The 13,397-nt window shown below is 45.3% G+C and overlaps 1 protein-coding gene across 9 annotated transcripts in view; it reads right to left on the reverse strand.

Moving 5' to 3' along the window:
- TEX14 (testis expressed 14, intercellular bridge forming factor) overlaps positions 1-13,397 on the reverse strand; it is a 477,154-nt gene that overhangs the window by 63,325 nt on the left and 400,432 nt on the right. For all 9 annotated transcript variants that reach the window (XM_068268626.1, XM_068268628.1, XM_068268627.1 and 6 more), the window contains one exon: positions 511-660. In XM_068268626.1, coding sequence (XP_068124727.1) covers positions 511-660 — 150 coding nt within the window. The remainder of the gene's footprint in view (positions 1-510; positions 661-13,397) is intronic.

The raw sequence follows: 13,397 nt of genomic DNA on the forward strand, positions 1-13,397 counted from the left end.
ATGTGTGATTAGCACAACTTGTGTTACTAGGGTGACACGTACTGTTCTTATTTGAGTAGTGCGCATTACTCTAACAACGATCATGTGACATAGGTAGCTACCGGTAGGTCTAGTTACGCAACATGAGCTTCCTCGTCTCTTTAGGTAGCACTGAAATTGTGCACAGCAACTTTACTATACTTTTGTGCTCATTTGTGTCAGAAAGTGTGAGAGGTCTCACTGCCAACTACGACACTTCCATAGTTAGAATCTAAGGAGACAGCTCATTGCTAGAGCCCAAGCCACATTTCACTACTGAAGTAGTTCACAAGAAATCTGTGTGTCAGAAATCATGGGAGCTGACTACCTGACACTACAGCACAAACCCCCTAGAGATCTCTCTGCTAGAAAACCCAATATATATAAGAATAGTGAGTAAATCAACCCGCAGGCATGAACATAAAACTGAAATTATTTTTTTGAATACGTGGTATTATATTTATGGTGGTAAAAAAAAAATCTGAACCAAACCTGCAAAGTGGCGAAACAATTTCTCCAGTTTCTTCTCTTTGTTCTCTTGGGTGCACAGTGTGCTAGATCCTTGTGTCCGCTTTTCTTTCTCATCATTACTACAATGTTCACCAGTCTTCTTGCTCCAGGGGTACTGGCTGCTTGGATGCACTATGTGGAAAACAAATATTTAACCTGGAATTATTAGTAACAAGATGACAATCAGAAGGAAAATGGTACAAGGAATGTCTGACATACCCATTTGCATTCCCAAGAGTAGGAGAATAGGTATATAAACCTATGCAATTATCTTCTTAACCACTTCCCGACCGCCTAACGCACAGAGGCGGCCGGAAAGTGGACCCCGCAAGGACCAGCTCATGCCCAAAGGCGGTGGTCCTTGTAGGGGCATGGGCGGCGCGATCGCGTCATTTGTGACGCGATCGGCCGCCGGGGCGCCTGGCTCCGCCCCTTGCGCTGTAACCCACCGGCCGTTCGGAAGCGCCGGTGGGTTACTAGCACCCGGATCGCCGCATACAAAGTGTATAATACACTTTGTAATGTTTACAAAGTGTATTATACAGGCTTCCTCCTACCCTGGTGGTCCCAGTGTCCGAGGGACCACCAGGGCAGGCTGCAGCCACCCTAGTCTGCACCCAAGCACACTGATTTCCCCCCCTCCACCCCCTGATCGCCCACAGCACCCCTCAGACCCCCCTGCCCACCCCCCCAGACCCCTGTTTGCACCCAGTCACCCCCCTAATCACCCATCAATCACTCCCTGTCACTATCTGTCAACGCTATTTTTTTTGTTTAGGTCCTAACTACCCCCTGGGGACTCCTGATCACCCCCCCCACCCCTCAGATTCTCCCCAGACCCCCCCCCCCCCCCTGTGTACTGTATACCTCTATCCCCCTGATCACCTGTCAATCACCTGTCAATCACCCGTCAATCACCCCCTGGCACTGCCACCCATCAATCAGCCCCTAACCTGCCCCTTGCGGGCAATCTGATCACCCACCCACACCAATAGATCGCCCGCAGATCCGACGTCAGATCACCTCCCAAGTGCAGTGTTTACATCTGTTCTCTACCCTAAACACCCACTAATTACCCATAAATCACCCAACAATCACCCCCTATCACCACCTGTCACTGTTACTCATCAGATCAGACCCTAATCTGCCCCTTGCAGGTACCCAATCACCCGCCTACACGCTCAAATTGCCCTCAGACCCCTACCTTATCAATTCGCCAGTGCAATATTTACATCTATTCTTCCCTGTAATAACCCACTGATCACCTGTCAATCACCCATCAATCACCCCCTGTCACTGCCACCCATCAATCACCCCCTGGCACTGCCACCAATCAATCAGCCCCTAACCTGCCCCTTGCGGGCCATCTGATCACCCACCCACACCAATAGATCACCCGCAGATCCGACGTCAGATCACCTCCCAAGTGCAGTGTTTACATCTGTTCTCTACCCTAAACACCCACTAATTACCCATCAATCACCCCCTATCACCACCTGTCACTGTTACCCATCAGATCAGACCCTAATCTGCCCCTTGCGGGCACCCAATCACCCGCCTACACGCTCAGATTGCCCTCAGACCCCCCTTATCAATTCACCAGTGCAATATTTCACAAAACAAACAAACAAACACAGAACATTTATATCGCGCTTTTCTCCTGGCGGACTCAAAGCGCCAGAGCTGCAGCCACTAGGACGCGCTCTATAGGCAGTAGCAGTGTTAGGGAGACTTGCCAAAGGTCTCCTACTGAAAAGGTGCTGGCTTACTGAACAGGCAGAGCCGAGATTCGAACCCAGGTCTCCTGTGTCAGAGGCAGAGCCCTTAACCATTACTCCATTCAGCCACTCTGTTCTTCCCTGTTTACATCTGTTCTTCCCTGTAATAACCCACTGATCACCTGTCAATCACCCATCAATCACCCCCTGTCACTGCCACCCATCAATCACCCCCTGGCACTGCCACCCATCAATCAGCCCCTAACCTGCCCCTTGCGGGCAATCTGATCACCCACCCACACCAATAGATCGCAGATCCGACGTCAGATCACCTCCCAAGTGCAGTGTTTACATCTGTTCTCTCCTCCAAACACCCACTAATTACCCATCAATCACCCCCTGTCACTGCTATCCTTCAGATTAGACCCCTATCTGCCCCTAGGGCACTCAATCACCCGTCCACACCCTCAGAACGCCCTCAGACCCCAGCCCTGATCACCTCGCTAGTGCATTGCTTGCATCTATTCCCCCCTCTAATCACACCTTGAGACACCCATCAATCACCTCCTGTCACCCTCTAGCACACCTACCCATCAGATCAGGCCCTAATTTGCCCCGTGTGGGCTCCTGATCACTCAGCCAAACCCTCAGATCCCCCTCACACCTCCTTCCGATCACCTCCCCAGTGCATTGATTGCATCTATTTTCCCCTCTAACCACCCCCTGAGACACCCATCAATCACCTCCTGTCACCCCCTAGCACTCCTATCCATCAGATCAGGCCCAATACAACCTGTCATCTAAAAGGCCACCCTGCTTATGACCGGTTCCACAAAATTCGCCCCCTCATACACCACCTGTCATCAAAATTTGCAGATGCTTATACCCCTGAACAGTCATTTTGAGACATTTGGTTTCCAGACTACTCACGGTTTTGGGCCCATAAAATGCCAGGGCGGGATAGGAACCCCACAAGTGACCCCATTTTAGAAAAAAGACAGCCCAAGGTATTCTGTTAGGTGTATGACGAGTTCATAGAAGATTTTATTTTTTGTCAAAAGTTAGCGGAAATTGATTTTTATTGTTTTTTTTTCACAAAGTGTCATTTTTCACTAACTTGTGACAAAAAAAATAAAATCTTCTATGAACTTGCCATACACCTTGGGGTGTCTTCTTTCTAAAATGGGGTCACTTGTGGGGTTCCTATACTGCCCTGGCATTTTAGGGGCCCTACACCGTGAGGAGTAGTCTAGAAAACAAATGCCTCAAAATGACCTGTGAATAGGACTTTGGGCCCCTTAGCGCACCTAGGCTGCAAAAAAGTGTCACACATGTGGTATCGCCGTACTCAGGAGAAGTAGTACAATGTGTTTTGGGGTGTATTTTTACACATACCCATGTTGGGTGGGAGAAATATCTCTGTAAATGGACAATTATGTGTAAAAAAAATCAAACAATTGTCATTTACAGAGATATTTCTCCCACCCAGCATGGGTATGTGTAAAAATACACCCCAAAACACATTATAATACTTATCCTGAGTATGGCGGTACCACATGTGTGGCACTTTTTTTACACCCTAAGTGCGCTAAGGGGCCCAAAGTCCAATGAGTGCCTTTAGGATTTCACAGGTCATTTTGCGACATTTGGTTTCAAGACTACTCCTCACGGTTTAGAGCCCCTAAAATGCCAGGGCAGTATAGGAACCCCACAAATGACCCCATTCTAGAAAGAAGACACCCAAAGGTATTCCGTTAGGAGTATGGTGAGTTCATTGGAGATTTTATTTTTTGTCGCAAGTTAGCGGAAAATGACACTTTGTGAAAAAAAAAACAATTAAAATCAATTTCCGCTAACTTGTGACAAAAAATAAAATCTTCTATGAACTCACCATACTCCTAACGGAATACCTTGGGGTGTCTTCTTTCTAAAATGGGGTCATTAGTGGGGTTCCTATACTGCCCTGGCATTTTAGGGGCCCTAAACCGTGAGGAGTAGTCTTGAAACAAAAATGACCTGTGAAATCCTAAAGGTACTCATTGGACTTTGGGCCCCTTAGCGCAGTTAGGGTGCAAAAAAGTGCCACACGCGTGGTATCGCCGTACTCAGGAGAAGTAGTATAATGTGTTTTGGGGTGTATTTTTACACATACCCATGCTGAGTGGGAGAAATCTCTCTGTAAACGGACAATTGTGTGTAAAAAAAATCAAACAATTGTCATTTACAGAGATATTTCTCCCACCCAGCATGGGTATGTGTAAAAATAAACCCCAAAACACATTATACTACTTCTCCTGAGTACGGCAATACCACATCTGTGGCACTTTTTTGCAGCCTAACTGCGCTAAGGGGCCCAAGGTCCAATGAGCACCTTTAGGCTTTACAGGTGTAATGATCGCTGCTGCAGCAGCTATTGCTGGAAGTAGTGCTGCAGCTCAGGCAGTTCTGATCTATTTCCATGCAAGCTGTATAGCTTTGTCTGTTTTTCCCTGCTGTCAGCTTGTGACTGATTATCATTCACCTGTGTGGGAATCTGCATGTCTGCTCCCATTGGATGACCTCAGTATAAAGACCTGCTTCCTGCAGGGTTTCCTTGGGTTTTCATAGCTTCAGCTTAAGCCTGCCTTGCTGTCGCTTTAGCCCCCGATCGTGTTTATTGTTATAAAGATACTTTGCTGGTCTTTGCATCATATATTGGTTCATTGCCAATATATATGCATACCAGCACGTTTATTATTTTCCTTGTATTTGTGTTACGTTAATACATCAGTGTCGCTGATGTATACGTACACGAACTGTTTATATCCTGTGTGCAGTTAGTCAGCTTTCCAGCACGTTTTGGTAGGTTGCGCGTACCGTGACCACCCGTGCTGAGGTAGTTACCCTGCTCCTGGTTCTGTTTGTGGATTGCGTTCATCTCTGCGAAGAGATAACGAATCCTTCTGAATCCTGTTCTGTTACTGTTTGTGGATTGCGTTCATCTCTGCGAAGAGATAACGAATCCTTCTGAATCCTGTTCTGTTACCGTTTGTGGATTGCGTTCATCTCTGCGAAGAGATAACGAATCCTTCTGAATCCTGTTCTGTTACTGTTTGTGGATTGCGTTCATCTCTGCGAAGAGATAACGAATCCTTCTGAATCCTGTTCTGTTACCGTTTGTGGATTGCGTTCATCTCTGCGAAGAGATAGCGAATCCTTCTGAGTCCTGTTCCCTGTGTTACTCCATTCCTAGTCAGCGTTCCTGCTTATGTCATATATCGGTTCATTGCCGATATATACATATGTTAGTCAGACGTTACAAATAGTTTCATTGATAGCTGTAATTGTAATACGCTAGGAAAACATACTTATTGTATATTTATCTGTGTTACGTTCATCTATCTTAAGCCTGCTGTTTTCTGACTATCCTGTCCTGTCTTTGTGAGGCACGCCATCGCCGCATCGCATTGGCTGCCTCATTCCAGTCTGTCTGGTTTTGGACGCTTGCTGTCGCTAAGTAGCCGCTAGCTAGCAAGCGTTCATTCTGTCTACCTGTCCTGATCTCCTCCTCAGTTCTGGTTTATGCGCTCAGCGCTACTTTGCGCTGAGACGTTATAACGAACGAAAGCATTGTTTGTGGCTGTCAGATCTGCACCGGCTCTGTGCGCCACAATCTCCTATTGGAGTCAGTCCTCCCCTCCACTATACTAGGGATAGCCTGTTTCCTTGTGCTAGTGTGTGTACCTCCTCCACGCCAGCTCATGCGTTGCATGCGTTGCATGCTGACTGTGGAGAATACACCACCAAGCCTAACATTATGAAAACCCCATTACCAATCCCCATTGTGGGGGGGATTCCCAGAAAGTATGACACTGTTAATTATGGTTCCTGTTCCTTTAAGAAATTTGAAGAACTTAGCTCTGAAACAGAAAATGAGTTTTTCTCTGAATGTGCCAGGTTCCTGACCAATCCTGATCTCCAAGCGACTCCTGTTTCAACCTGGGCACTCCAACTAAGTTATATTTTGTTTAAAGGGGAATTATTCCAGTGGGCATTTGATGTTCTCAATCATTCCGATTTGAAAGATAGACCGCTGGAATTTCTAGCGTTTGTGATCCATAACTGGTTGCGCATAGATCCATTGCCTTTTCCTCTTAATGAACTCCTGGCAGCAGGCCAATCAGCTGCTCCTTCAATTGCTTGCAAGAATGAGCAGCAAGCAGAAAGTGTTACTGATAATTTTCCTGCAGCTTTGAATAAATCACCAAAAACCGCAAGGTCAAAGGCAAAACGCAAACGTTCTAAGAAACGTGTCCAATCTGCAGAATCGTTATCCTTAGCGACTGAGACCTATAATGAGATTCTGCCATTAACAGATAATGAAATGCAATTGTCTTTCAGGGGAGTTAAATGGACTTATGAAACTACTAATGAACTTTCCTCCCTGGCTAGGGAAAATAAAGATTTTTGTTTAAAAGAATTATCTGAGTATGATTATGATGAGATATTACAGAGTATTGAACAAATCAACTTATTTGTGAACCAAGGGAAGTTTGCATACACTACAGTTCAACACTTGCTACAGGTATTGGAAATTCTTAAGAATAAGGAATCTGCCAATCACCTGCTAATTAACCCTATACATGTGCCTGCCACAATCATATCTGCAGACTGTGATCAGCCTAAATGTTTCGCTGTTAAGTATGCATGGGATCCTCCATTCGAGAGGGGAGAGATGGAAGCCCTGGTCTGTGAATGGAAGAATGATTCAAGTTCATTTTGTCAATTTTACAGTGCAAAAAGTGAAATGGTATTGAACGCATGCATTAAGTCAGCCTATAACCTAATAGAGGCTGGTGTGTGTAGGTATGACTGTGTGGCTCCCTTGATTGATGTGTGGGAACTGATTTTGGATGATTTTTATGTGACTCCGAATTCGCAAATTTGGCGTTCTGACCCGCCTGCTTCAGCACCTTTGGCTGATTCAGCAGGTGATTCGGAGCTCTTTTTGTGTGAAATTGAAGTTCCTGCAATTCCACCCTGTACCATGGATAACTCAGTGTTACTTACCAGTAAAACAGAAGCCACTGATACATTCTTAACCTTGCCCTGCGCAAATTTCTCAGCAGAGAATCCAGAGGTCCTGCTGACTTCCGAGTCCAGCCTAGCCAGTACTCATGACTCTTTGTTTAGTGAAACAGACACCAGAAAAATCTTGCCTGTCTCTGCAAACACTTCTGCAGAAATTACCTGTGTTAATAAAGTTCAACTCCTGTCTGATCCAGCAGATGCCAATAGATGCACTACATCAGTTTCCGAGTCCCAGCAATCCTGTCTAGTAAACTCAGAACCCCAGCATCTGAATTTTCCAATTTTACAAATGAATGGTGATTCAGATGCGCAAACATTGTGTCTTGATCTTCCTGTTTCTACACCTCGCTCTAGTTTCGTGAATAGCTCAGAGCATCTGCTATGTGAACCTGAAATCGCAGAATTATTACCTTGTTCAGAAAATTTTCCAATAAATTTGCCCTGTACCATGAATTGTGCAGTAGATCTCTCCAATGAAACTCAGGTCACAGAATCATTATGCTGTCCAGCAGGTGCTTCCATGGTTTTGCCCTGCAATATGGACTGTTCAGTGATCCTGTCCAGTGAAGCTGTAGTCGCAGAGTCTTATGCTTCACCCAGTACTTTGGATACTTTAAACCCTCTAGCAGAGGAGGCTGAAGCACTGCTTACCTCAGTTGGTGTTGCAGTGATATTCACTTGTCTAGCAGCTGTTTTGGAATTACAGTCTGCTCTAATAAAACTTGATGAATTTCTGCCCAGCAAAGCAGAAGCCATTAAAATATTGTCCTCGTCAGCAAGTGTGTCAGATACCTTGCCCTGTACACAGTCTGATTTAACCAATGTTGAGTCCCTCTCCAGTGTTGTAACAGCCGAGGAACTCCAGCCCTGTCCTCTGAATGTTTCAGAAGTCTTTCCCTGTAACATGGATAATTCTGATTCTCTGGTCAAAATAATAGAAATCTCAGAATTTCAGTCCGGTCTGATGAGTGTTCCTGAAACCCAGCCCTGTATCCTGAAAGATTCTGGTTCTCTGGCCGCTGTGGCAGAGGTTCCAGAGTTCCCTTCCTGTCCAGGGAATTCCTCAGTTTTGCCTAGTCCAGTGGGGGCTGCTGCAATACTGACTTGTTCTGCAGCGCCTCATGAGCTCCAATCCAGTGTATTAAATGAGTCTCTGTCCAGTCCAGAGGTAGTTGTGGAGTCCCTGTCTGGTTCAGTGCATACATCAGAAGATTTGTCCTGTCTTGTTAGTGCCCCTGAATCTGATTTGTTACTGACTTTGCTGGAATCAGCGACATCTAAGTCTGATCCAGCATTCTCGTGTAAAAGTCCAGTAGTTGCGAAGTTTAGTCATGATGATTTTTTTTTGGCCAGTCCTGGTTTTGGTCCTGTCTTGGCTGACCCTGAGGCTCACAGTTCCTTGACATGCCCAGAGGTTTCTCTTGTGCCGGTGTGCCCAGATGTTCTTTGTGTGCCAGAATGCCCAAGTGTGTCTAAGGTGTTAGCGTGCTCTGATGCTTCCTTAGTGGGAACACGTTCTGATATTGCCAGTCTGCCTGCATGCCCAGAGATGGTTCTGGTCCCTGAAAGCCCTGATATTGATGTTTGTCCTTGTGGCCCTGACTCGGGAATTGCCCTAGGTTCCATAGGGGTTCTTGATAGTTCTCCATGTGAGCCTAAGGGGCATTCTGACCTATGGGGATCTCTTTGGAGCTTCAAGGTGTTCTGGGAGGTCTCTGAGAAAACTTGTCCTGGTGCCTTGGACTGGTTCAACAGTGGGTTTTGTGTTGGTAAAGACAGTACCGGTGGGCATTGCAAAGGCTTTGGCGTTTCTGAACTGTTCCTGGAAGGCGGTGGGTATCGCTCAGGGAGTTTCGGAGGGCTTTCTTCTGGAAATCATGGTTCTGATGGGTGTCACACTGGGGCTTGTAGTACTGATGGGCATGGTTCTGTAGGTTCTGGTTCTGATGGGTCCAGTCTTGTGGGGACTGATTCTGGAATTCGGTCTTGCCGGGCTGTCCCGGTCATCATGAATTATCAGTCAGACTGTTTTGTTGGAAATTTCAGTTTTGAAAAGCGTCTGGAATCCACTTTTAAAGGCGGGGGTACTGTAATGATCGCTGCTGCAGCAGCTATTGCTGGAAGTAGTGCTGCAGCTCAGGCAGTTCTGATCTATTTCCATGCAAGCTGTATAGCTTTGTCTGTTTTTCCCTGCTGTCAGCTTGTGACTGATTATCATTCACCTGTGTGGGAATCTGCATGTCTGCTCCCATTGGATGACCTCAGTATAAAGACCTGCTTCCTGCAGGGTTTCCTTGGGTTTTCATAGCTTCAGCTTAAGCCTGCCTTGCTGTCGCTTTAGCCCCCGATCGTGTTTATTGTTATAAAGATACTTTGCTGGTCTTTGCATCATATATTGGTTCATTGCCAATATATATGCATACCAGCACGTTTATTATTTTCCTTGTATTTGTGTTACGTTAATACATCAGTGTCGCTGATGTATACGTACACGAACTGTTTATATCCTGTGTGCAGTTAGTCAGCTTTCCAGCACGTTTTGGTAGGTTGCGCGTACCGTGACCACCCGTGCTGAGGTAGTTACCCTGCTCCTGGTTCTGTTTGTGGATTGCGTTCATCTCTGCGAAGAGATAACGAATCCTTCTGAATCCTGTTCTGTTACTGTTTGTGGATTGCGTTCATCTCTGCGAAGAGATAACGAATCCTTCTGAATCCTGTTCTGTTACCGTTTGTGGATTGCGTTCATCTCTGCGAAGAGATAACGAATCCTTCTGAATCCTGTTCTGTTACTGTTTGTGGATTGCGTTCATCTCTGCGAAGAGATAACGAATCCTTCTGAATCCTGTTCTGTTACCGTTTGTGGATTGCGTTCATCTCTGCGAAGAGATAGCGAATCCTTCTGAGTCCTGTTCCCTGTGTTACTCCATTCCTAGTCAGCGTTCCTGCTTATGTCATATATCGGTTCATTGCCGATATATACATATGTTAGTCAGACGTTACAAATAGTTTCATTGATAGCTGTAATTGTAATACGCTAGGAAAACATACTTATTGTATATTTATCTGTGTTACGTTCATCTATCTTAAGCCTGCTGTTTTCTGACTATCCTGTCCTGTCTTTGTGAGGCACGCCATCGCCGCATCGCATTGGCTGCCTCATTCCAGTCTGTCTGGTTTTGGACGCTTGCTGTCGCTAAGTAGCCGCTAGCTAGCAAGCGTTCATTCTGTCTACCTGTCCTGATCTCCTCCTCAGTTCTGGTTTATGCGCTCAGCGCTACTTTGCGCTGAGACGTTATAACGAACGAAAGCATTGTTTGTGGCTGTCAGATCTGCACCGGCTCTGTGCGCCACAATCTCCTATTGGAGTCCGTCCTCCCCTCCACTATACTAGGGATAGCCTGTTTCCTTGTGCTAGTGTGTGTACCTCCTCCACGCCAGCTCATGCGTTGCATGCGTTGCATGCTGACTGTGGAGAATACACCACCAAGCCTAACAACAGGGGTGCTTACAAATTAGCACCCCCCAAAATGTGAGGACAGTAAACACACCCCACAAATGACCCTATTTTGGAAAGTAGACACTTCAAGGTATTCTGAGAGGAGCATAGTGAGTCCGTGGCAGATTTCATTTTTTTGTCGCATGTTAGAAGAAATGGAAACTTTTTTTTTCTTTTGTCACAAAGTGTCATTTTCCGCTTACTTGTGACAAAAAATAATATTTTCTATGAACTCACCATGCCTCTCAGTGAATACTTTGGGATGTCTTCTTTCCAAAATGGGGGGTATTTATACTATCTTGGAATTCTAGCCCCTCATGAATCATGACAGGGGGTCAGAAAAATCAGAGATGCTGGAAAATGGGAAAATTCACTTTTTGCACCATAGTTTGTAAACGCTATAACTTTTACCCAAACCAATAAATATAGGCTGAATTGTTTTGTTTTTTTTATCAAAAACATGTTTGTCCACATTTTTCGTGCTGCATGTATACAGAAATTTAACTTTATTTGAAAAATGTCAGCACAGAAAGTTAAAAAAAAATCATTTTTTTGACAAAATTCATGTCTTTTTTGATGAATATAATAAAAAGTAAAAATCGCAGCAGCAATCAAATAGCACCAAAAGAAAGCTTTATTAGTGAGAAGAAAAGGAGCCAAAATTCATTTAGGTGGTAGGTTGTATGACTGAGCAATAAACCGTGAAAGCTGCAGTGGTCTGAATGGAAAAAAAGTGCCTGGTCCTTAAGGGGGGTAAAGCCCACGGTCCTCAAGTGGTTAATAAGATGAATGGTGAGAACAATCTGCAACACACCTTCTTTATCTGCTGCAACCTGACTTTTAGCAGCGGCTCTGCCTCTGACACAGGAGATCTGGGTTAGATTCCTTGCTTTCTGTTCATTAAGCCGGCACCTATACTGTAGGAGACCTTGGGCAAGACTCCCTAACACTGATATACCTATAGGGTGCATCCTAGTGGCTTTGAGTCTGCCAGGAGAAAAGCGCAATATAAATGTTATTTGTCTTTGTCTTTAGACCAATGTGGTGCCAGTTCACCCCCACCATAACCTTGCCATTCGTGAAACAATGGTGTCAATCAATAAAATTATCAATTCAGTGGTCAGAGAAATCAGTAGAGTGTTAGCGTGAACAGAATTCACAATTTAATATTGCTCAAGATTTTGTTAGCTCTAATGTGCCAGCAGAGGAAATGTAGAAATGGGTAGATGTTGAGAAACTAGCATGTATTTTGATAGTTATTCAACATTCGCTTACAGTATGACATTATAATATAGCAGTTACTTCTATACTATAGTACAGGTGTCCCCCAGCCCCGGTCAGCGGCCCACTGCCAGGCCGCAGGCTGTGCTGAGCTGGGCCGTGCCGTCTGACTGCAGAGTTCGTGACTGAGAGTAGCGTCACTGCACAGGAAGATAAAGAGAAGCAGAGCTGTCCGCAACCTTTCTTACTGCTGCCACCTGGTGTCAGTAATTTCTAAAGCCGCATGCTTTCTATGCTTTCTGTCTGCATACTGGGTGGCAGCAGTAAGGATGACTGAGATGCTCTAAATATTGTCAGCCACAGAGTCTGCACGGAGGTAAGGAAAGTTGCTCATGCAAGGAAGAATGGTAGGCTAAAACTGTAGGGAAGGCTATAAGTGAGTGAGGGGAGAAGATAGGTAGGGAAGCCCAGGCTGTACTCCCTCACTTTCACCACCTGTCACACCAACCAAATTTGTCTTGTGCTGAATGGGGTGCACTGCTTCCATACTCCACCAGTAAACTATGGTGGGTTATGCAACAACACTGCCCCAGTCCACAAAAAAAAGTACAGATTGCTGAGGGTGATTAGGTCAGTGGTTAGGGGCTGGTGCTGCCAGGACTTTTATATGTACCGACACTGTCCATAGAACAGCCCCCCCCCCTCATCTTTGGAAAAACTGCCAGGTGCAAAAGCGGTCCTTGGATCAAAAAAGGTTGAGGACCACTGCTTATAGTAGATTTAACATATGGGGCTTGATTCATTAAGCAGCGCTGCTAAAGCAATGTAAATTAATAAAGTAGCAGCCTCGAGTGAAGTATCACGGTAGCGATACTTCACAGAAGCAGGGCCACACGCAGTTGATGTTACGCGCATTGCTATGCGCGTAACTAAGAAAGGCACACTCCTTACATGGCAGCGTGCACTGCTATGTAAGGCGTACATAGGGCGCACTACAGGTCATTAAGCCGCGCTGCTTTAGCAGGGCTGCTTGATGAATCAAGCCCATGGTATATGGCAATGATCCACATTGTTACTTGAAATCTGTAAGCATTAGTTAATATTGCACAGCTTTCTGTCCCACCACTTAATGCTTCTGCCTAAACACAGTATAATTTGTAACCCACGGGCATTACTGATTCTCAATGAAGAAGTCCAAGCAAAATACAAATTTTCAGAGGGGGAGGAAGACTCACTCCCACCACCTACAGAAACATGTGGCAAGAAATAGCGCTGAACTAGTCAAATTAAGCTGTACTATATTTTTTATTTTAAAGTAGCAAGAGACAGATTTTAATGATGCACAAAAACAATGATCATTATTA

The sequence above is a fragment of the Hyperolius riggenbachi genome, chromosome 2, assembly GCF_040937935.1.
Source record: "Hyperolius riggenbachi isolate aHypRig1 chromosome 2, aHypRig1.pri, whole genome shotgun sequence".
Classification (NCBI taxonomy): domain Eukaryota; kingdom Metazoa; phylum Chordata; class Amphibia; order Anura; family Hyperoliidae; genus Hyperolius; species Hyperolius riggenbachi.